At 35.6% G+C, this 24,093-nt stretch overlaps 1 protein-coding gene and 1 non-coding gene across 3 annotated transcripts in view; one reads left to right on the forward strand and one right to left on the reverse strand.

Annotated features, from left to right (window-relative positions):
• The window catches only part of STRN (striatin), a 107,520-nt gene that overhangs the window by 49,026 nt on the left and 34,401 nt on the right, over positions 1–24,093 (forward strand). For both annotated transcript variants that reach the window (XM_043918243.1, XM_043918244.1), the window contains exons 3-8: positions 1,081–1,154; positions 9,022–9,100; positions 12,363–12,530; positions 14,547–14,682; positions 18,727–18,862; positions 22,612–22,722. In XM_043918243.1, the coding sequence (XP_043774178.1) occupies positions 1,081–1,154; positions 9,022–9,100; positions 12,363–12,530; positions 14,547–14,682; positions 18,727–18,862; positions 22,612–22,722 (704 nt within the window). The remainder of the gene's footprint in view (positions 1–1,080; positions 1,155–9,021; positions 9,101–12,362; positions 12,531–14,546; positions 14,683–18,726; positions 18,863–22,611; positions 22,723–24,093) is intronic.
• On the reverse strand, positions 10,594–10,700 carry LOC122704105. Its single transcript, XR_006343735.1, has one exon. It is a non-coding gene; the product is annotated as a U6 spliceosomal RNA (small nuclear RNA).

The following is a 24,093-nucleotide window of genomic DNA, read 5'->3' on the forward strand; positions in this document are numbered from 1 at the left end:
CTAAGTCTCTTCCAACTCTCTGTGACTTTATGGACTGTGGCCTGCCAGTCTCCTCTGTCCATAGGATTCTCCAGGCAAGGATACTAGAAATGGGTTGTCGTGCTTTCCTTCAGGGGATCTGCTTGACCCAGGGATCAAACCCAAGTCTCTTATGTCTCCTGCATTGGCAGGCGTGTTCTTTACTATTAGCAACACATGGGAAGCCCTTATTCCTTCTTTATGATTTGGTTTTTCAAATTATTATTGTTGTTGCTTTTATCCCAGTCTTACTATATTGAATATTATAATAGCTTCAATATTTGGGGGAAGCAAGCAAGTAAAAATATACAACCTTAAGTATGGTTCATTTCTAGTTTACCTTTTAATTTTATACTTTATTTGGATTATTTTTCTCAGGTGGTTTAATCTGAGATGGTTAAATCAGATGAATCAGAGATGATAACATCTAGTTAACTTTTAAAAGAAAATACTCCTGTTCACAGTTCTTCCTGACTTCATCCTAAAAAGGCAAAAGATACCTTGACTGTTAAAAAATATGTTTATTTCTTCTAGAATGTCTTACTCAACACTGATAATTCGAGCTGATTCCTCCTCCCTCTTTTGGATTGTTCACTCTAATGTGTACTTGGCAAAGCATAATTGCCTGACAATGCAGAATATTATGGGTGACCTTTTTTTCTTAAGGAAAAAAAAAATTCAACTTTGAGAAAGATTAGTCTTTTTCAAGTTTATGTCACAATCCAAACTTATCTATTGCTTTTGATAGAATTGTACTCTGGCAGTCCTTAAGAAAATTTGAATACTGCAGAAACTAGAATGTTACATGGTTCATTCATAATTATAGAAACAAGATTTATCATTCTCAGTGTTATTACTTTTTTGTTGTAACAGAACTTGATGGTATAAAAGCAAAATGATAATGAGAAACACTTTTATATTAAGACTTTGATACTGTGGAAGGCTTTGAGCAGTTAGAAGTTAGTCAGGACTACTGCATACTGATGACTACTCCTATTACATATCTTAAGGTTCATTTAACTGTGTTTTAAGATGGTTTGTATTTTCTTATTTCTTTGTTAGAGCCAAATACCACAAGTTGAAATATGGGACAGAATTGAATCAGGGAGATATGAAGCCTCCAAGCTATGATTCTGGTAAGCTAATTTTAAAGGAAGTTTAAGTAATTAAAAAGAAGTTAATATCCAGTATTTTGTAGCAACAGTATTTATAACTGCAAGTTAATTTCTAATTATTTGCATATTAGTTATTTTTTCTGACCTGCTTATCTTTGGGCACTAATCTCTTAGTGTCATTTAGATCATTTTCCACCACCTTCCTTCCTTTCCCCTCGTCCCCTTTCTTGCAGTTCCCCATTTTCTGCTTGTGTTCTGCACTTACTGGAAGGATCAGAATTCATGGGGTAACATGCACCAGCATAACTGTGTCTTGCTGGGTCCCCACAATTTTAATGGGAACTTTGAGATGTGTAATACAAAGTACATCATGCCCTAAAATCCTGAGAGAAAGAGTATGAGCCGTGGAGGTAAGAGATTTCTTCTTTCAGTACAAGAGAATTACTCATCCTTTAAGTCTAATCCCTCAATTTCAGGTGCAAAATTGTTTTGGACTTTTTTACCCACAGGACGTTCTGTAACCAGGACAGTGTTTTTAACAGCTGAAGTATTTATTATCTTTTTGTGTTATTTCTTCCTTTTTCTTTCTCCTGTCTTCCTCATCACCCCATCAAACAATGTAACAGTAGTACTTGTAAAGATATTAAGTAATATAATTGACTAATATATAAGTAGGTGTTAGGGAAAAGTAAGAAAAAATGTTGAAAAGCCATCACCACGTTTCAGATGAATGTGTTTTTGACATGATGTCAGGTTAAATTACTGGATCAAACGTCTGATAAAACTATCACATGCTGGGCTTTATATACATTAACTTTAATTCTTAATGTAATTATTCAATAAAAGTAATATTATTTTAATTTTACTTGTATGAAGTTTAAACTCAGGGAAGTGGAGAAATTTCCCCAGGGGTTACACAGCTATTAATGGAATTATGGATCTGAATGGGATTATGGTCTTCTGACTCCAAAATTCAAATTCTCCCCATTTGACCACACTATTTCTATGTTTGACAGTGTGTGAAGGAACAGAATAATTCCTAATGCACTGCCAGTTTTGTAGTTCACTTTAATGTAGTAATGTTATTAACATGTTTCCACAGCTGAATATTGAATCCTTGAGATTTATAGCGATACCAATTGATCACTGATTTTTTTGGTTATTTTTTGATAATCAGATTTTCTTTTAAATCATGCTGTCAGCAGTATGAAAAGATGGGTTCAGTTCAGTTCAGTCACTCAGTCATGTCCGACTCTTTGCAACCCCATGGACTGCAGCATGCCAGGCTTTCTTGTCCATCACCAATTCCTGGAGTTTACTCAAACTCATGTCCATTGAGTCAGTGATGCCATCCAACCATCTCATCCTCTGTCGTCCGCTTCTCCTCCTGCCTTCAATCTTTCCTAGCCTCGGTCTTTTCCAGTGAGTCAGTTCTTCACATCAGGTGGCCAAACTATTGGAGTTTCAGCTTCAGCATCAGTCCTTTCAGTGAATATTCAGGACTGATTTCCTTTAGGATGGACTGGTTGGATCTCTTTGCTGTCCAAGGGACTCTCAAGAGTCTTCTCCAACACCACAGTTCAGAGGCATTAATTCTTCAGTGCTCAGCCTTCTTTATGGTTCAACTCTCACATCCGTACATGACTACTGGAAAGATGGGTTAGAAAGGAGAAAAATGGAGATGGGGAGACTGGTTAGAGGATTTTACAACCTACTGAGTAAATGAGGAAGGTTACCTTAACAAATGTACCAACAATGGAGTTGAAGAGAAGTGGGTGTGTTCAGGAAATACTTAGGAAGTAAAATCTGCAGGATATTAGTTCTTGTTTAGATGGAGGGGTTTTTTAACAAGGGAGATGCAAAGATGACTCCCGCACTTCTAGTATAAAAAACTAGACCAAAACTGCGTTTGGAAGATGCTGGGTGCATGTTTGGATTTATTTGTTAGGCCATCAAATGAAAATAGCTGGTATATAGTTGGGCAGGTGAGTCTGGAGCTCAAGCCAAATATAGGGGTTTAATATGTAGATTTCAGAGCATAAAGCTGTACTGATGACACTCAACACCAATGGGATGGAAGAACTCAGCCAGGGATCTTACACAGAGCAAGAGGAGGACCTAGATGGAGCCTTGTGGCATTTAGAAAACTGGTAGAGCAGTAGAAACTTGAAAAGGAAACTGATGAGGATTATTTTACTAGGATGTGGAAAATCAGGAGAGTGGAAATAAAGAGAAGAGAGGATTTCCAGATTTCCAGGGTCCTTCAGTATTACAGATTGATGCCTTGGGGTCTGAAGAGTATCTCTGGGATTTAGTGACACACAGGTTGCTGGAAACTTTATTGTGAGCAGCCTTAGGAGAGAGTTGAGGGCAGAAATGGAGACTGTGTGTGGAAAGTGAAGACTAAGTGTGGTAAACTTTTAGGAAGCTGAGGTTGTGGACGTGAAGGCAAGGTATCAAGGGAAAATGGCTGAAGGGACCAGTGGAGTCAATGAAGAGACAGAGTGTGTGTGTGTTTGTATCTGTGTGAGTGAGTGAGTGAGTGATATGTTTCTTAGAGGAGGAACTAATAAAAGGGAGAGAGAATAGCGATACTTAAAATATGAAAGTATCTGAAGAAATAATAGGGATTGGATTCTGATCTTAGCTGGAGAATAGCAGGAGAAGCATGCATGTCTTCTATTGTTACCAAGAGAGAATGTCGGAAGTTAGGTGATGGGTGTATAGGTTTGGGTTTTGGTCTAGTGGTGGCTATTTAACATGATAGCTTTATGTATGAGACAGGATTACCTGCTAAAAATGCATCAGAGGTTTAAGAAAAGTGAAGAAGGTTTAAAATAATAACGAACAGGAGGACAGACTTACTAAGGAATAGTAGGATTGAGAAAAGCTAAGGGTTCAATTGAGTTGTATAATCAGAGTTTATATAGAAGTGCTGCTCTGCACAATTGGCAGCCTAGGTAAAAGATAATAGAATGAAAATAGTGAACATTTGGATTCAGGGAGAGATAAAGGGACAGGAAAATTGGAGACATTATCAAAAGAATGATTGGATTGATAGACCCTGAACTAAGACTGGCGAGGAAAGAAAGTGAAGACAGAAGGAAGCTAATGGATCAAAGCAAGTGGATAGGCTACAATCTAGGGCAGGTCAGCAGACTCTTTCGTAAAGGACCAGAGAGTAGTATGTAGGCCATTTGTTCCCTATTGCAACTACTCAACTTGGCTGTTGTAACTTGAAAGCAGCCACAACACATAAATGAATAAGTGTGGCAGGCTGGGCTTGAAAAGTGCAAGTGAAGTAGCTCAGTCATGTCTAACTCTTTGCGACCCCATGGACTGTAGCCTACCAGGCTCCTTCATCCATGGGATTTTCCAGGCCAGAGTACTGGAGTGGGCTGCCATTTCCTTCTCCAGGGGATCTTCCCAACCCAGGGATCAAACCCTTGTCTCCCACACTGCACACAGATGCTTTACCGTCTGAGCCACCGGCGAAGCCCAAACAGGCTGGGTTTGATCTGCAGGCTAATGTTTGCTGACCCCTGATCTAAGGTCCCACCTAAAGTCAAAGTGCCTAGTGAATTGGAAGTATTGAGCCTGAAGGATATGCTCAGAAAGTGAGTTTGCATCAGTGACAGTTCTTCATAGTGACAAGGTCTAAGGCATGACAGCTAAGAGAGGCTAGTGGTTGTGCAGAAGCTGAAGTGAACCACCCACTTGAATATTAACTTCACTCAAGATGATGTAAAAGTTTGGTTGCAGAGGAAGCATGTGAGCCTGACTTAGAGCATTACCAAGAGGTTTGTAAATTAAGTGATAAGGACTGACTAGAAGAAGGTATAGAAGGTGGTGTATCCAAATTAAAGAAAAGAAGCAGGGATTTTTCCTTCTTCATTATTTTATCCATTTACTGTATTTCCCTAAAATTGACAATCCAGATGTTTTCGGAAATATTCTCCACAAATATTAGTTTCCTCTCTTTTTTTTTCTATTTTATTCCACTTGCAAACCCTTAACGTTTCTACTTCATAACTTATGTTATGTTAAAATCTATTTATCTTTCACACGTCAGTTTCTTCTGCTTAATATTAAAAGCCAAATACTTATTAAAAATAGAATGTCTTTATCCAAAGTAACAAATTCTGCCTTCTAACTGAGATGTTTAGACCTTTCACTGGCTTCCCAGGTGACTCAGTGTAAAGAATCCACTTGCCAATGCAGGAGATATGGGTTCAATCCCTGGGTTGACCCAGGTTGACCCTACATTATGATTTTTGTTTCAGCAATTCTCTTTCAAAGAGATTTAAATATATATAAAGATATCCAGTGCTCATCTTTCCTTTGTGTGCATTCATATCTTCTGGTATCATTTTCCTTCTGTCTTGAGGACTTTAACACATGTGCTGCTGATAATGCCTTCTTTCAGCTTTTGTGTGTCTGAAAGTCTCTATGTTGTTGCTTTTATCATTTCTGATGTGGTATCTTCTGTCATCCATACATTTCTCTGTATATTTGTTGTTGTTCAGTCCCTCAGTCATGTCTGACTCTTTGCGACCCCATGAACTGCAGCACACTAGGCTTCCCTGTCCTTCACCGTCACCCAGAATTTGCTCAAACTCATGTCCATTGAGTTGGTGATGCCATCCAACCGTCTTATCCTCCGTCGCCCCTTCTCCTCTGTAAATGTGACCTTTTTCTCTGACTGCTTTTAAGATTTATCTCTTTCTCATTGGGTTTAAGCGATTTTATCATGATGTGCCTTGGTATAGTTACCTCCTCTCCTCTCCCCAGTGTTTCTTGTGCTTGGGACTTGTTGGGTTTCTTGGATCTATGGGTTTATAGTTTTCATGAAATTTGGAACTTCTCAGCCATTATATCTTCATTTTTCTTTTGGTTTCTCCTCCCTATGCTACGATCAGGAAACTCTGTCAGGGCAATAAACTGGAACAGTCATAAGGCTCACCTGTTTGCTTCCTTTTTCTCAGAATTGCTGTCCTTCATTGTCTGGTGTTCAGTGTCTTAACCATCGTATGCTCTGTTTTGTTTTATAGTTGCTTCAGGCAGAAGGGTAACTTGGGTCCCTGTTACTCCAACTTGACTGGAAATGCCAGTCAAATACTTTTAATATTACCCAGAAATTGAATTCCTACCCACTTTAAAATCCTCACTTTTATATAATGTCACTTTTTGAACTTGATAAGGTAAGATTGAATCTGATAGTTGATGAGTACTTGCTAACCATTGAGAGAACTAAATGTTCAGCCTGGATAAGGAAGTGTCGGGAAAATCAAGTCCACATGTGACCCAGAGAGTCAGGTTTTTTTTTGTTTTTTTTTTTAAACAGAGAAAGGAAAGTTCACTTCTGAGAAATTTATTCAAAATCAGTATTTCTGTCTTTATAATTATTTGCAGGTATTGAAACTCGTTGCTCTATAGACAGCTATACCATTGATTATTTCTCTGCGTCAGTGGAAAATAGATTTGGTAATGTTGAGTAAAGTGCCTGTCTTATGTTTGTTTGGTTAAGGTCTTGATCACAGACATGGTCTTAGATCATTAATTCATACATTAATAAAAAAACCAAGGTAAGCAGTTTCCTCAAATCCATTGCGAAGGAAATAAGGACTCCTCAGGCTCTGTAGGCCTTTGACACTCTTCATTCCTCCTGAGTGTTGTGACTGGTTATATTATATACTGGTGATTATATATATATATAAGGTTTCATTTGTTCCCTTGCAGTCATCTGGAGCCTAGTCGTGATCCAGTGTGTAATGATATAATAAGCAGCAGTTCATAACCTTGCTGTTTTTGTCATAGATCTGGGTTAACTGAGACAAGACAGTCCGTCCTTTTTTTTCTTTAAAGTATAATTATATTAGTCTCAGGTATACAACATGGTGGTTTGATATTTTAATATATTATAAAATGACCACTCAGGGATCAGATTTTATTGCAATATAAGAATACAGTTTTTAAAAGAGGGTAAGGATGCATTATTTGATTTGGCTTTATTTTTTATTAAGGTATAATTTATTTACAGTAAAATTCACCTTTCTAGCTACCAAAGTAGACAAAGGCAGTTGAGTGTATCTGAGGATGGTATAGAAAGGATTTAGGCATATTTTGATGGGAAATTAGATGATCTCAAAAGTTCTTTTGCATCTGAAATTTTTGGTCTTTTGAAATGCCAGTGTAGATATTCTTACTTGGCAAGTACAGGTTACTCACTTGACCTAAGAAGTGGATATATTAGAACATATTATGTTATATGCACAGTTCCTGAATGTGTGGGTCAGTGGAAACAGTGTATTATTTTTCCTTACTATTTAGACATTGTTTTTCTTTCCTTTTTTCTTTTTCAAGTACTCTTTGAAGTTATCCCAAAGTAATCTTCCTTTGTGAGTTAATCTCCACCCAACACCCCACACACACACACACACTTTCCTACTCTCTCTTTGGTATGTCACAGAACTTGGTCTAGTTACTTTAAGATAATAATGAAAATGCAAGATCTAATTCTTATTTTTATTTACATGTTTCTCTAATTTCTTACCGTTGTAATGATAGCATGTAGACAAAAACATGTGAGCTCTGGAGTCACGCAGTCATGATTTCAGTACTCGCAGCTGTATTTCTAACTTAGAAACCTTAGAATTAATCTGCAAAACATCTCTCTCATCTTTAAAATGGGGATAGTAATAATACCTGTCTTTGGAGGTTGTAAAGATTAAAAGAATAGTGTATATGTTTTTAGCACAGCATCTGGAACACATTAAATGTTTTGTATCAAATATCATAAAAGAAAATTTCCCGATCTGTCTTATAGCTCCACTTGAATAAAAATCCTATGAAGACCACAGTTTCTTATAGTTTGATCAAGGGCTAATGGAGGGTGTGAACTTTTTTTATGTTTTTAAAGTTGAGCTATCCTGTAGTTTGGAAATTCTTTAGTCCAGACTCATCAAGGAGAAGGCTCTTTTTATTTTATCATCTTCTTAAAAGATTTGGCTTCTACCATATGATGAATTTTAAGCTCTATGGGACCTGGAAGTTTCCATCTAAAGAATGTCTTAAGAAAAAGCTTGAGGTTTTCATTTAATAACTAGTGAAGGAAATAGGTTTGGTTTGGGATTATTTTTTATCTATCTATTCTTTACCAGACAAGCTTTTTTCCCCCCTTCCTTCTAAACAGTCATTCCTGGGCATTTAGTTCTCATTCTGATGTGGTGCTTCATAATATTTTTATTTAATTCTTCATTTGTCCTAGAGGAAAATTCTCAGGTTACCTGAAAATTGGGGAAAAGGCCTTTATTTTTAGTTCTGAAACTCTCAGGGAAATCTAGTAGCAATAATGAATTTATTTTAGAGTTTCCGTAAGAAATTAAGGGGTTTCCCAGGTAGCACCAGTGGTTAAAAAAAACAAACAAACAGAAAAACCCCCCATAAACCCCCCTGCCAGTGCAGTAGACATAAGAGACACAGGTTCTATCCCTGGGTTGGGAAGATCCCTGGAGGAGGGCATGGCAATTCACTCTAGTATTCTTGCCTGGAGAATCTCATGGACAGAGGAGCCTGGCAGTCTGCGGTTCATAGGGTCGCAGAGAGTCAGACATGACTGAAGCAGCTTAGCACACATGCACATGGAAATTAAACTTAAAACTTAAATTGTCCTGAAATGGACCTGGAAAATTGCATGGACAGAGGGGTCTGGCAGGCTACAGTTCATGGGGTTGGAAAGAGTTGGAATGACAGCACAGCGTGCACGCAAAACGTACTTTACAGTGCAGTGTTCTTAGTCTTATAAATTTTTATTCGATATTTCTAATGAATTGAGATGTCTTCTAATGTATATTACACCAGTTTTTTTTTATGTTTTAATGTTTTCCAGATGAAGGTAATGAAACAGAGGTGCAGCCACAACAAAACAGCCAGTTAATGTGGAAGCAAGGTCGGCAACTACTCAGACAGTAAGTATCTCGTGAAAGTATCTGCTATGAAAAAACTTCATTGAATTACTATTCCTTTTTCATATTAAACACGTTTTCCCCTATGGAGGAATCTATTTTTCAATAACTATTAACTAGGATTATCAAGAATAGATCTGCTTTCCATAGCAAATAATCCATAGATTAGCTTTATCTATCCATAGATTAGCTTTATCAAAAAGTACAGTTTAGAGCTTCTAATTTATTATATGTTTAAATGTATGGTCTGAAGAAATCTGTACCCTTAAAGTTACTTTTTTCTTTCCACTTTTTATACATGAATATACATATGCTTTAATATTAGTCTATTCATGATATCTTTATGTTATGTTTTTAAACTTTATTTTAAATAGATGGGAGAACTTATTGGACTTCCCAAATTTGTATATATTATGCTAACATATAGTCTCTCCTATAAAATGTTGAATTTGAGAGTATAAAGAGGGACCAAAGCTGGGTTGAGATTCAGGTGTCAAGCAGAGGGGCTAGACCCGCTCATCAACTCAATGCCTAACCCTTGCATGTTACATTTGAAATTGGTAGATTTGTATGTCAATAAAATGAGATTTGCTACCTGGTTTATTCTTTTGGGCTTGTGAATAATCTAAACCTGTTGTTTCCAAAGTGGATTGCATGCCAGTCATTTCTTTTGATAATGGGGAGAGGATGTTAAAGTTTCTCCTTACATCTATTTTTTTATCTCCTCAAAGTTAGAAGAAAATGAGACTTCATTAGTATTTAATACGTGGGCTTTCACTGTGGTCTTAAAAGTGGTTTATGCGTTTTTCCTTTTATAAATAAGTAAGTGTTCTTAAAGTCCTGATTTTGTTGTTGTTGTTGTTTTTTTCAATGACAAGTGGTTATGATAGCAATCCAGGAAGTATTTTTAAAAGACTCACCTGCCTCTCAGAGGTGACATTTTATTAGCTTCATGCAGACCTAATTGTGGTCTCAGATCATGAATTTTAAATCATTATAACTAGACTCAAACATATCTTTATTAATAAAAATAGGAACCATTAAAATTAACACATTTTTACCAATGAAAAATAAGATCATTTATTCCTGTAGCATTAAAATCCATGCCTCAAGATTTGATGAACTCTTGGAAAGCATTTTCTGTCTCCTGCTGGTTGAGGAAGCATTTCCCCTGCAAAAAGTTGCTGAGTTGCTTGAAGAAGTGGTAGTTGGTTGGCGAGAGGTCAGATGAATATGGCCAGTTGTCCTGTAAAATCCACTTTTCATCACACATCACAATCCGATCAAGCAATGGTTTGTTGTTGTTTCGTAGAATAAGAGATGACGACACTTCAAAATGACAGTTTTTTTCTTTTTCTGTTCTGAGGCACCCATTTATCAAGCTTTTTCACCTTTCCAATTTGCTTCAAATGCCAAATGACCATAGAATGGTCGATGTTGAGTTCTTTGGCAACTTCTCCTGTAGTTGTAAGAGGATCAGCTTTTTTTTGTTTTTTTAAAATATGAAACGCTTCACCAATTTGTGTGTCATCCTTGCCTAGGGGCCATGCTAATCTTCTCTGTATCATTCCAATTTTAGTATATGTGCTGCCAAGGCCAGCACGAGGATCAGCTTTGATGGTTGCTCTCAGTTGGTTGTTGTTAACTTCTGATGGCCGGCCACTATGCTCCTCATCTCCATCATCTCCTCTCCTTTGCACAACTTCTTGAACCACCATTGCACTGTACATTTGTTAGCAGTTTGCTGGGCCAAATGCATTGTTGATGTTGTGAGTTATCTGTGCTGCTTTACAACCCATTTTGAACTTAAAAAAATTGCTTGAATTTGCTTTTTGTCTAACATCATTTCCATAGTCTAAAATACATATAAAATAAGCAGCAAGTACTAAGTCATTAAAGCAAAAAAACATAATGTGAGAAATGCACATTAAAACGATGTATAACATAGCCACATTTATCTAAGACTGTATTCCAGTATCAAATGGCAAAGTTCAACAATGCAAAACCGCAATTACTTTTGCACCAACCTAAATATTAATGAATGAGGAAGTAGCTATTTAGTAAAACCAGTTTATTTATGGAATGAGCAGTTTTTGAAACAGTATTTGTAATGTGATTTTGTTCCTAAAGTGAGTTATGTATCAAATATTACTTGTTAAAAATAGAAAACATAATTCTTTTGTATTTATAAGAATCAACTGATTATAATTTTAATTAAAACCTTTCTATAGATACTGGACATGTTTGGTCACATGTCTTTTTGTGAGATATCTCTTTGGGCAATAATAACTCTTAATACCAGATCTCAAACTGATATTAGACTGCTTATCTTTTTGATCTTTGTTTTATCTTTCATTTCATAGACTTGATACTTACATATAATTTAATGTCTGATATTGTCTGTTACATTTATTAATGACTTTGTTATTAACATTTGCCTTTTTCATGTTCCTACCACTACCACTTTTGGTTGTTTTTGGTCATCTTTTGTTGTTAATAGATACTGAGCACCTTTTGTATGACTACACTAGATATGTTTCTTTAAGAGAAAGAAAGCTAAAGTTCAGAAGAATTAATGCTACACAGGAAAAAAGTGGAAGAAATGGGCTTTGAACCCATGTTTAACTCTCCATACAAAACCTATTCTTTCTTTTCTGTGCTTCTCCTTTCTGCAGCACACACACCCCTGTACACCCACTTATCCCACATCCTACAGTTGAACTGTGGTTTATTTTTATTGCAGAGTTGTCTCAGGATAAGAGCTTCCCTTCTGTAGAAGTGACTTGTTTGGAATATCCCGCGGTTTTGTATGTCATGCAGGAAGCTATATATGCTAGAAACATTCTCTATAGATCTCAGTTGGTCCAGTGATACTGTAACATCAAAAGTGTAAAAAGACTACTGGTTATTCTCATTACTATTATAAAATAGTAATTTAGTAGCATCTGAGAGTGAGCTTACTCCAGCCCTGCCTAGAAGAAAGAGTGTGCTATTAGATACATTAAGGAATAGCTGCTGCTTATGATAAATGAATGGTGTATTGTATAGTTCTCTGGTTTTTCTCAGTGACCATAGAGGCTGGTACTGCAGGAGACAGCTCCATCTGCAGCTGGAAGATTATTTATTAGTGAGTCTTAGTAGCATAGTACTGTGCTATCCAGTCTTATGCAGACAGTGAGTTTAAAGAAATGTTTTTATTTAGATATCCAGTAGTAGAGTACTGATTCCAATATGTCTGAATTGTAAAGATCCTCTTCACACGCAGGTATCTACAGGAGGTGGGTTACACAGATACTATTTTAGATGTGAAATCCAAACGAGTGCGAGCTTTGTTGGGCATTTCAAGTGATGTCCCTGACAGGGAAGATGACAAAAATCAGGACTCAGTTATAAATGGCACAGAAGCTGAAGTTAAAGAGACAGCAATGATTGGGTAAGTATTTTATCTGGAAAGTGGCTTGGCTGTAGTTTTAGTTCTTATTAATATTTTTGGCTTATGGGTGACACATGTGTGGATACTTGCACTTGCAGATACTGCTACAGAAGTAATTTAATGATAAAGTCTAATAAAAAGTTTAAAATTTGATTTGATAGAAGATATACACAGGGATTAGAGTTATCATTTATGACTATTTTAAGAATATTTTTATTTAAGGTATTTTTATTTGCTTGAAATTTATGGATTTAATATAAATTTTAATTCATTGAAGCTCAGTCACCTCTTACTATTATAACTTCATAAAAGATCTTATTTGGAAATTCATTTCAAGTCTGTAAGAATGAAATTTCATTCTTGGTGACCCAGAAATCATATAAATACTTAATTCTTTTGATGTAAACCTTTTCTTAGCCATTTTCATTTTTCTAATAATGCCATAACTCCTCTTCATTTTGAAAAATATCTATTTCAAGTATATATGTGTATGTGTATATATATATATATTTTTTTTTTCTAGTTGATATAATAAGTGAAAAATTCAGTAGCAGAAACATTTCATTTTGCTTTTTGGATCAGGATCTTCTCAACCCAGGGATTAAACCCAGGTCTTCTGCATTGCAAGCAGATTATTTATTGTCTGAGCCACCAGGGAAGCCCATATACCATACAGTTATATTGAATTCTCCTTTAAATGAAAGTGAAGAGTTTAATAAGGAGATTCTTCTTTATTGAAAAAAAAATTGGCATAATTCTTAAATTATAAAAAGTCAAAGATTCTTTGAAATTTAAATATGATGTTACTTTAACTCATGTTTAGGCTGGAAGAATGGTTTTAGTTGAGCTCTGTACATTTTCTAGTAAGAACATAGTTTCTGTTATTTGGGACATAAACCAAAATTATGGGGTTTAGGTAAAAGTTTAAACATATGTCTTGTAAACAAATGTCATTGGAGCATTCTTAAATGTGCTCATTAATAGTTAAGATTACATAACTTATTTTCATAAATGTAAGATGTAGATTGTTTCTCTGTGTAGACATAGACAGTGTGGGCATTAATCCTGATTATACTTCACCTAATGAATTAGTTTAAATTATTATAAAGATGCTTAAGAAAGGCCACTCTAGTCTTATGTTTTGGCCTTGACCTATCTTTTGAAACTAATAAAGGTATTATCCTGAATCTTTCTTCTGTAAGGATGGAGAGTAGGTTAGAAAAGAACAAAAACATAGCTCCCAGCAGATTTGAAATTTAAGATTTATCTGTTTTGAGAATTTTGTTCATAGTTATGGCTAAACGCTTTTCAGGAAAATGTCTTGTTATCTAAAACATTTCCTAATGAACTGGAGAGCAGTCATTCTATTCTGGTCATTAGGAAATTGATGAATTTCTTTAGAGAGAGCTAAATTAAAATCTCACATATTTGAAAAGTTAATCATTTCCAGATTAAGGATTTATTCATCAGTAGGATCATTTTGTAGTAGTATATTAGTTTAACTAAAATACTGTTTTTAGTAAGCTTCATATACACATTTGCTTTTTTCAACTCTTTAGCTGTTTAGAAATACGAGATTGCATCAGAGAAAATTCTGTATTTGCTAGTTATTTTCTTAGTTATGGAAGAGGAAGAGTTGAAGAAAGAAAAAAGGATAGAGAAAAACAGAGGCAGAGATAATAAAAATATTTCAAAAAGAAATGCATTGTTTGGCTTAATAATCAAAATAATACCAGATCAGAAGGAAGAGTTCTTTGTATTAAATTGCCATTAATCTAAGTAGTAGTTATGATTGAAAAGTACTTTTTTAAAAGAGTAACCAGTTTCTTCCTATATTGCTTTTCCAGTTAAAATCCGTGGAAATGTAATAGATAAGAATCAGTGCAGATCCTAGTGTGATTGGGGGGAGGGGGCTTATAATTCAATATAAACAGAAGTCAGTGCAGTATATCATGGATTAATTCTTATGCTGAGTTTAAAAAATTAACTGAGCAAAATGTATATGTTTTAAACCAGAAAATCTGAGTTAACAGATTCTGCCTCCGTGCTGGATAATTTTAAATTCCTTGAAAGTGCAGCTGCAGATTTCAGTGATGAAGATGAAGATGATGACATTGATGGAAGAGAGAAAAGCATCATTGATACTTCAACGGTGAGTTGAATAACTCAGATATAAATATTTTTGGGGCTATTACACATACTTTAAAAACCCATATCCTTCAACTTAAACCCTTAACTTTTATTTTTCCATAAATTTGGGGAAATTTTATCTGAAAGTTTTTGTTTTGACTTCAAGAATATTTTTAGTATAGCAGTTTTCTCCTCAAGGCCCTCATTCTTTAGCTTTTTGTTAATTCATTAAAGATTTCAACATTTTTATAGGGTTAGTGAGTATGGTAAATGTGTGTTATAACAATGCATTGTTCTTGGTGCTATAAGACAATAGAACTGACAGCCCATTATGGTGCCTGATGGTGACTGGCATCAGCTCTAAACGGTGCGGTTTTTGTTTGTCATCTCAGGGTTGCTTTTGGTAGGCAAGGACTCCACATTTTCAGAACTCTCCCATTAAGATTTCTCCAAACATGTTTAGGGTTCTTCTGTGGTTTTGTTCTGATTTTTGTAAGTTGATCGATTTTCCCCTGGTAGAGTCGTGGAATGAGATGTACATCTAGATTGTTGCTTCTCCCTTCTCTTCCCTTCTTTATTTTGCCCCTTCTTTTTAACCTCTCTCCTCCCTGCTTTTTAAAAAATTTATTTTTTTTTTGAAGGATAATTGCCTTACAGAACTTTGCTGTTTTCTGTCAAACCTCAGCATGAATCAGCTGTAGGTATACATATGTCCCCTCCCTTTTGAACCTCCCTCCCGTCGCCCTCCCCATCCCACCCTCTGTTGATGGATATCCAGGTTGCTTCCATGTTCTAGCTATTGTAGTAGTGCTGCAGTGAACTGTGGGATACTTGTGTCTCTTTCAATTTTGGTTTCCTCGGGAAGATGCCTAGGTGTGGGATTGCTGGGTCATATGGTGGTTTTATTCCTAGTTTTTTAAGGAATCTCCACACTGTCTTCCATGGTGGCTGTATTAATTTACATTCCCACCAACAGTGCAAGAGTGTTCCCTTTTCTCCATACCCTATCTAGCATTTATTGTTTGTAGACTTTTTGATGATGGCCATTATGACCAGTGTGAGGTGATATCTCATTGTAGTTTTGATTTGCATTTCTCTAATAATGAGTGATGTTGAGCATCTTTTCGTGTGTTTGTTAGCCATCTGTATGTCTTTGGAGAAATGTCTGTTTAGGTCTTTTCCCCACTTTTTGATTGGGTTGTTTGTTTTTCTGATATTGAGTTGTATGAGCTGCTTGAATATTTTGGAAATTAATCCTTTGTCAGTTGTTTCATTTGCTATTATTTTCTTCCATTCTGAGGGTTGTCTTTTCACCTTGCTTATAGCTTCCTTTGCTGTGCAAAAGCTTTTAAGTTTAATCAGGTCCTACTTGTTTACTTTTGTTTTTATTTCTGTTACTCTAGGAGGTGGGTCATACAAGGATCTTGCTTTGATTTATGTCATTGAGTGTTCTGCCTATGTTTTCCTCTAAGAGTTTTATAGTTTCTGGTCTTACATCTAGGTCTTTAATCCATTTTGAGTCTATCTTTGTGTATAGTGTTAGGAGTGTTCTAATTTCTTTTACTTGTAACCGTCCAGTTTTCCTAGCACCATTTATTGAAGAGGCTGTCTTTGCCCCATTGTATATTCTTGCCTCCTTTGTCAAAGATAAGGTACCCATAGGTGCATGGGTTTATTTCTGGGCTTTCTATCTTCTTCCATTGGTCTATATTTCTGTTTTCGTGCCAGTCTCTCCCCCCTTTTTAACCTCTCTCCTCTCTTCTCTCTCTTTCCCTCTTCTTCTCTTTCTTCTTCCTCCTCCTCCTTCTGCTTTATTTAAAGTGAGAGACGAGGGCATGCTTTGCTTTTAGGAGAGTGTTCACATTTCCTCCTTCACGTTTATTTAAGAAGAGGAGGGAGGAAAGGAAGGAAGGATAAATAAAGCAGACTGGACCTAGAGTCTAGGCCTGGGGCTAAAGTCTCAGTTCTGTCACTAATTATCAGTGCTTTTTAACCCTTCAGGCTTAGTTTTTTAGTTTATAAAATCGGGCTTATAACAAGTACCCGTCTTATCCCCAGAGAATTTTGTGAGGAATAAATGAGACACTACGTTTGAAAATGATATGTTTAACTATAAAGTGCTTTCTTTCTAAGTGTAACTTCTCTTTTCTATTTAAGTCCTCTGCTTCCATCAGAGACTCTCAACTTACTATTTCCAGATTAATGTTTCCCCGGGCCACTATTTGGTAGTGTTGTGCTTGCTTTAATACAGCCCTGCCATGGATGTTATTTGAAATTGAAGAAGTTACTCCCTTTTTTTATTATTCAAACAAGTAGTAATCACATGTGTTTAAACTGACTGTGGTAAAATAAAATGCCGAAACTTGTATGATAACTTTTCTCTGTCCTAACATTTAAAAAAATTTTTTTTAACATTTGGAAAATTTAGGCTGAGTTGTGATTTCTATGGGATGATTGCACTGAGATATTATTTTTCTGTCAAAGCACTTGTAGCTCAGTGGTTAAATAATAACTATGATGCTTTAAGTTTTGTTGTTAGTCATTATGTTAGTTAAATATTAAAAAATCTATAAACTGTTTATTATTCCTGTCAAGTATGGTTTTAATAGAAATTCCTAACTGTAAACTGATTTCTTTTTAAATAATCAGTTTCATAAATATCCTGACTTCCAGTTAGTGCTAATTATGGTAATTCTGTGACCAAGCCATGAAGGCACAGCTAATGTAAGCATATTTAATTCTATTTAAATGCTGGACCCAAAGATTCTTCTAGTTTTCTTTTAGAAAAATATTTCTAAATAAATAATTGGCTTCTTTGTAATAGTTTTGTATTAGTTTCGCTAATTTTTATGATGCATTAATTTTCACAGCTGCAGTGTAACAACTCCATTCCAAAAGACTTACAAAATCTAACTCTATGTAGCAGTGTGTGAGCAGGACTTAGAAGATTCACTGCAGTGCTATATAGAGAGAGAGAATGGCTGAAAATTACCCTATTAAAATGTTTAGTAGAACAAACAGGTTTTTTGAATGTCACTTTATTTCCTTAATTAAGAAGAGTTACATAGATTCAAGAAAATGAAATAACAGAAGCACAAAGCTCTTAGTAGCTGATGGTTTTATTCAGGCTATTAATAGTGCATTTTCTTAGAAAAGACACATATGTTCATTGTCCTCTCTGGCTCTTTGTCCTGTATTGAAGTTTGATTGTTCTTTGCATTACAGTCTGGATAATTTTCCTCCTTTCTGTCTCCTTCTCTTTTCTCATGATTAACTTTTTCACCTTATGATTCCAGAGATATTTCTAAATATATAAAAATGAGACCTAATGGTCCTTGCTAGATTTGTTATTAAATCTAAGTTATGTATATCTCTGAAAGATCTGTATTTTAAGAAAAATTTGAATATGTAGACAGTTATTAGAGGAAATTGATAAAAGCTTGGGATGGTGGAAATAATAATGGGAAGAGTTCTCCCTCCCCCACTCCCTCCAGCGGAATACCTTCTCAATATTGTGGCATGCATTTCTGAATTTGTGGTTTTTGTGATTTTAGGTTTTATGAGAGAATGATGTATTAGACTTAAAATTTATCATGGTTATATTCTGAAAAATTCTTGCAATGTTTTATGAAGTGTTTCTTTCTTTGGTTAGATTAGAATATCTGCACACTGTACAGACTGCATCCCAGAAATGTAAGATTTATTGTGGTTCTCATAATACAGTATGTCAGGGACATTTTTCATCTCTCTGTAATATAAATGCATGTGTTGTATGTCAATGTTTTCAATATGTGATTACTTTTGTTTATTTAAAAGAAGCCATCATTGAACAAAGTTTAAATTACTGCTTTAAAATGCTTAATAATATGTAAAATCTTAAAATGATATCTGTGTTTTGTACTGAATTGGATAGGTATCACGGTTACTTGACACAACAAAGATGTATTTTCTGAAGAAAATAATAATTGGGTTTTCTCATTCAGGGATAAGGGGATATTGTCTTCTTTGTTTAATTTAATTCCATAATATATTCCAGTATTTTAATTGAGCATGCTTTTATCATTAGATTGTTAGGAAGAAAGTATTGCCCGATAGCAGTGAAGATCGGGATACAAAAGAAGCTCTAAAGGAGTTTGACTTCTTGGTTACATCAGAAGAAGGAGACAGTGACTCCAGAAGCGCAGGCGATGGGACAGACTGGGGTAAGGAGGAATCCTGGATCCAACCAGAGATGTTATGTAAATGAACGAAACTAATATTTTACTAGGAATGTAGCATCTTGAAGCACACTTTAAGTCTCTTACAGTATTAAAATGTTGGACATTCTGGGGACGTTTTACCATCATGACCTTTTTTCCAGGATGTGTGTCTGCGTGTTTAAAGAAAGTTGTGCAGCTGTTTACCTTCCTCATTTTTTTTTAACATAAGTGGTATAGTATGAAAATAATTTGAATTTATAGAATGTTTCTGCCTCAACAGTAGAACTTGCAAGTCTAGATTTTGTGGAAATTGAGTATGAGAACATAGTAGAAGATCTCATTATTTTTTCTTTTCTTTCTTGTATTTTTTTGGCCATGCCTCATGGCATGTGGGATCTTAGTTCCCTGACCAGGTATCAAACCTGTGTTCCTTGCAGTAGAAGTACAAAGTCTTAACACTGGACTGCCAGGGAAGTCCTTGTAAAGAACTTAGAAATCTCATCTCTGGCATCTTCTGGTTTGTCACAGTTCTCCTATGATCTTCTGTTACTGTTGTTATCAGTATGGTGTTAAGAGTATGATATAGCTAAATTTTTACTTTAAAAAGCTGAAGGCATTCTAGGATCTAAAATCTAACTTAGTTTAATTTATTATTAAGATGTAATTGATGAAAATCTACATTTTTGATTGTTAGATTTTTCTGAAAAAAGTAGACTTTCTACTATTGATAGTAGAATAAAAGTGTTGAGTTTTTATGTTCAGAGACCCAGTGATCTGTTTTTTTTTTTTTTTTAGGGTAAGCCTTTTTTTTTTTTTCTTTAATGTGGAACATTTTTAAAGTCTTTATCACATTTGTTACAGTGTTGCTTGTTTCATGTTTCAGATTTTTGGCCCCAAGGCATGTGGGATCTTAGCTCCCCAGGCAGGGATCAAACCTGCATCCTCTGCATTGGGAGGCAGTCTTAACCACCAGACCAGAGAAGTCCCTCGGGTGAACTCTTGAACAAACTAAAATCTTCCATGGCTAGATACAGGTGGTAAAACAAAGGCTGGCCTAATCTAGTGCCCTAAGTTGCTCAGTCATGTCTGACTCTTTGCAGACCCCATGGACTATAGCCTACCAGGCTCCTCTGTCCGTGGGATTTTCCAGGCAAGGGTACTGGAGTGGGTTGCCATTTCCTTCTCCAGTGATCTGTTTTTTAAACTGTGGACTGAAACTTGTTAAAATAGACAGATTTCTGATTATTCTGGTTCATTTTGGCTTATTTCAATCATTCAACAAATACTGATTACATGCCGCCTTTGTGCCAAGTCTTCTAGATGAAGATCCCTACCCCTGTGGGTCTACATTCTACTAAGAGGATGTAGGCAGTAAGAGATAAACATGATAAATGATACAGTAAGTCAGAATGTGATAAATGCAATGGGAAATAGAAAAAGCAGAACAGAGTAAGTAGGATGGAGAGTGCTGGGGACAGGGTGGAGTGGAGTGGATAGGTTACAGTATAAGATAGATTGATCATGGAAGGTGCATTGAGAGGGTAACATTTGAATGAGAGACAGCATGGATGAGAGAGTTAGCCACATGGTATCCAGGGGAAGAGTGTTCACGAAGAAGAAAACTAGAACATACGCCCTAAGATAGCTGTAATCCAGGTATGTTTGAGGAATTCAAGGAAACTAGGGTGGCTGGAGCAGAATGATAACGAGGGAAAGGTAGTGGGAAGTGACCGAATCAGGTGGAGCTGTGTAGACCACTGGTGAGATGGAGAACCATGTAGACCACTGGTGAGATGGAGAACCATGGGACGGTTGAGCCAGAAGGGTGACGACATCCAGCTTTTGTTTGAAAGCATCACTTTGGCTGCTGTGTTGAGAATAGACCACCCAGGGCAATTAGTGTTGGCAGTAGACTTGAAGAGGAGAGGGGAAAACATGTGCTGTAATTCTAGGAAGAAGCAGAGGTCAGAGAAGTAGTGAATATGCTGAGGAGTGGTCAGATTCTAGATGTGTTTTAAAGGTAGAGAAACAATATTTCCTGAAATAGTTGTGGGATTTGGAAAAAAGGGAGGTTTTTGATCTGATCAAATCAAAGTGTAGTTCAGTTCAGTTCAGTCGCTCAGTCGTGTCCGACTCTTTGCAACCCCATGAACTGCAGCACGCCGTCACCAACTGCCGGAGTTTACCCAAACTCATGTCCATTGAGTTGGTGATGCCATCTAACCATCTCATCCTCTGTCGTCCCCTTCTACTCCTGCCTTCAATCTTTCCCAACATCAGGGTCTTTTCAAATGAGTAAGCTCTTCACATCAGGTGGCCAAAATATCAGAGTTTCAGCTTCAGCATCAGTCCTTCCAAAGAACACCCAGGACTGATTTCCTTTAGGATGGACTGGTTGGATCTCCTTGTAGTCTAAGGGACTTTCAAGAGTCTTCTCCAACACCACAGTTGAAAAGCATCAATTCTTCGGTGCTCAGCTTTCTAGTCCAACTCTCACATCCATACATGACCACTGGAAAAACCATAGCCTTGACTAGATGGACCTTTGTTGACAAAGTAATGTCTCTGCTTTTTAATATGCTGTCTAGGTTGGTCCTACCTTTCCTTCCAAGGAGTAAGCGTCTTTTAATTTCATGGCTGCAGTCACCATCTGCAGTGATTTTGGAGCCCAAAAAAGTGGTCAGCCACTGTTTCCACTGTTGTCCCATCTATTTGCCATGAAGTGATAGGACCAGATGCCATGATCTTAGTTTTCTGAATGTTGAGCTTTAAGCCAAATTTTTCACTCTCCTCTTTCACTTTCATCAAGAGGCTCTTTAGTTCTTCACTTTCTGCCATAAGGGTGGTGTCATCTGCATATCACAGGTTATTGATAGGGCCTTCAAATAAGATGGGAAACCCTGTAGATGGAAGAGATGGGATGGGAAAGATTGGGAGTTTGGTTTTGTGTGTTTGGTTTGTGATTAGAGTTCCTAATGGAAATACAGAGTAAGCAAGTGGATATATGTCTTGATTTCAGGTGAGAGTCCTGAGCTAACACTTGTATAATGTTATATGTATATAGTAATTTATTTTATAGTAAGTATAAAATACATAAAATATTTGCTTTTTAAATTTTCTACTCCTGAAATGGTGGAAATTAATGGTGGAATTTCTTTTTTCTTAGAAGCTCAGTTTCCAGCTTTAAATATTTATAAATTAACGGGTCACTTAAATCATTTTAACTGTTGAATGCCAGGTTGATTAACAAGTTTGCAAAGTGCTATTTATAAAGCCTGTAAAATAAAAATGATCATTTGCTGATAAACACACGCCAGAAATACAGTTTTTGAAATGAAAAGATCATTGAAGACTATTTTGTACAAATGCTTAATAATCTTCTTTCATTACATATATTAGTAAGAAATTTTTTTTGTGAGTCAATCCTAATCACAGTCTAAAAATGAAGGTTTCTTGATTGTAGACTTTTGAGCCTTAATTTACTAAAAGTCAGTCAAATGTTGCAGTGTTTTTTTTTTCTATATCTGTTTCAAGGGAAATTTAATATTATTACCAAGGAAATAGAATTGACTACTGTTTCTTGGATGTTATATTTCTTGTGACATGTATCTGATGAATAAATAATAACTTTAAAATTGGTAATACTATGAGGAAGATGGTTGTTATGTCATTCATTGACATAACAGTGAATTGACTTTGAATGTTCAATATCTTATTGAAAAAGGCTGTTTTATTTGTTTCACTCTGTTTAGAAAAGGAAGACCAGTGTCTCATGCCTGAAGCTTGGAATGTGGACCAGGGAGTAATTACCAAACTCAAGGAACAATACAAAAAGGAGAGAAAGGGGAAAAAGGGGGTGAAGAGTAAGTGGAAAACATTGTATCTGTAAATCATAAATTTTACCTCTTTCATATCCCCCAATTTTTTTTTTCCAATGTTTTCCTAAAACTTACTTACTCTTTTTTTTTCTTCTCCTGACCTCTTTCCTTGTCACTTGCTCTTCAGGGGTGGAAATTAAATGGTTAGATATTTGATCATGAACTTTGAAAAAGAAAAAAGCTGTGAATATAATTATGGGACCATAATGTATCCCAATAATAAATCCAGAGCATCATGAGTGTATGGGACTGTGTTTTCAAACATAGCATTAGTTTGATTTTTCAAATTATATGTGCTTAATTACAGTAATGATTTTTTACTGTTGATAATTGAAATCTCATCTAGTGTGACCCTCTGGCACGCCACCAAAGTAATTGTTTACAATTTTAGGTCTTGGTCACAGAAAGAAGGTTAATTTCTACCCCTGAATATCCTATGTGTTCATAACACACAGTTCATTTGCTCTCATCACTATATGTTATACAGGTCACAGAGTCAGACACAACTTTTTTAAAGTACTTATTTTTCTAATTTAAAATTTTGGCCAATGTCATTTATAATATTACCAATTAGGTTTTTTTTTTCCCAACAAAATGTGTTCCACATCAAAAATGGAAACTAAAATGAAATTTCTAGCCCTGTGCATCATATCATTATCTTATTCAAGTTATTAGTAAGGTTTAACAATAGATCTAGTTAGGTATATAGAATATAATTACAAAAGCTTTCACACATCCCTGAAAACCATCTTAACCACCTTTTTAGGAGAGCAAGGTTAAATTACCTCCTTGTGCAACCACTCTCATTGACAATATGGACATGGGTCTCCCTTTTATGGCAATAGGAATTTCATCTTTTGGGATATTAGCATATAGTGGGATTAAAATCCAACTTGAGTGAGGAAAGTATTTAAAATTGCAAAAGACTAGAGAGGTATGCTTTTTCTTTTTCTCTTTTTGTAGTGATGCTAAGGATTATAAAAAATCAGTCATTCTTTGATAACCTAGTAGTTACTGATAAATATTTAAATCTTTATTTAAAATATCTCAGAATTTACAAGTATTTCACTTTAATGGATAGAAAGTCAGTGGCCTTTATTGATACTAGTATCGTACCAACTATTATGTAACTGAGAGAAAATGTCATTTAATGCCTTCTCAATATTAGTTAATCACAATGAGAAAGGTTAATATTAAAACATAGGTACATTTTCTACTTTTTATTAAAAATACCGATACAATTTAATTTTAACAAGCAATAGTGAGACATGGTTTGTTATGACTTCATAACCATGATACAACCATTTAAGCTGAAATTTTAAGGAATATTTTTCATATGCAAGAAACAAGGAGAAT

Source organism: Cervus elaphus, chromosome 11 (assembly GCF_910594005.1).
Source record: "Cervus elaphus chromosome 11, mCerEla1.1, whole genome shotgun sequence".
NCBI lineage: Eukaryota > Metazoa > Chordata > Mammalia > Artiodactyla > Cervidae > Cervus > Cervus elaphus.